Here is a 1,181-nt window from a genome sequence, read left to right on the forward strand (position 1 = left end):
TGATGTTAGTGCGAGAAAATTGAGATGTTGGGAATATATATTTACCTTGTAGGTACCTACTCTTCCATTAGGAGTGTTTTAGCTATTTGTTCACCATTAACTTCATTACATGTAACCCTTTAAACCTCGGAAACTTGTTTTTTCTAGGATTTCAAATTTTAGGAAAGAATAAAATATTATTGTGTAATAATAAGGATCTTATCTAAAAAATACTTTGTACGTTCAAATATTCTAAATTTTATTCTAGGCTCCGTTTGATATAACTCCGTAAGTAGTTAAACAATGAGAAATCTTAGAAACCACTTCTCAGTAAGTGCGAAGTATTATTATATCCTCGTGGTATTCAAGCAAATAATATTATATTTACGTTAGCATAAAGGAATTTTTAATATTCTAAGAATAAAAATCATATTGAAACTCGTATATATCAGAGCGCTCGAAAGCATTTTTTTAATATCTCTGAAAATCTTTTATTTCTACATTCCTAATTAAATTACGCACTTGATGAAATTTTCGTTTTACATAAAATTATATTTGGATACATTATACACAAAACGGAAATATTGAATTCTTGTTTTTTTTTTTCTTTAGATATTTTCACGTCATATTTCATATTTTGTATCAGGAAAATATTTAAGTCTCAGTAACTTCAAGTATCATTAAAATTTTAATACGCCGATTATTCAGTCTATTCAATATTTGTAACTAACGTTTTCTTTACAGAAATAAATTATCCATCAAAAGGAAGCCGAATGAGGCTGAGGAGATCAGATATCAGAAACATCGAAAGAGCCAGGAGCAGGACACTTCGCATGACTGTGACTATCGTGTCAGTATTCGTTTGGTGCTGGATGCCCTATATTGTTATGACATTGTGGTAAGAAAACTTTTCCATTTATATCATACAAGCATCCTGAACGTTTATGGATGTATATGTTTATTTATCCGGTTAAAGTAGTGATTCAATACTAGAGTGATTGAAGTTGTTATGGGGGGAGGGGGGTATTACATGTTAAATTCGAGTAGTTCTTTTTCAACATTAAAAAAATACCATCCGAGGTCAATTGTTTTTAAGAATGGTTTTTTTGCATAAAGTGAGGCAAACATATAGCTGGACTTAAGGCGTATCATGGCTTGTTTAAGTGATTTATACACCCTTAAACTATATACTCTGTGAGTGA

The 1,181-nt window shown here is 30.4% G+C and overlaps 1 protein-coding gene across 1 annotated transcript in view; it reads left to right on the top strand.

The window, feature by feature from the left end:
- Positions 1-724: 724 nt before the first annotated feature.
- LOC148310098 (uncharacterized) overlaps positions 725-1,181 on the top strand; it is a 29,521-nt gene continuing 29,064 nt past the window's right edge. The window contains exon 1 of the mRNA XM_088258978.1: positions 725-877. Coding sequence (XP_088115104.1) covers positions 753-877 — 125 coding nt within the window. The 5' untranslated portion in view covers positions 725-752. The remainder of the gene's footprint in view (positions 878-1,181) is intronic.

Source organism: Brachycentrus maculatus, unplaced genomic scaffold, assembly GCF_059751285.1.
Source record: "Brachycentrus maculatus isolate JH-2025_06_01 unplaced genomic scaffold, ASM5975128v1 h1tg000105l, whole genome shotgun sequence".
NCBI classification, from domain to species: domain Eukaryota; kingdom Metazoa; phylum Arthropoda; class Insecta; order Trichoptera; family Brachycentridae; genus Brachycentrus; species Brachycentrus maculatus.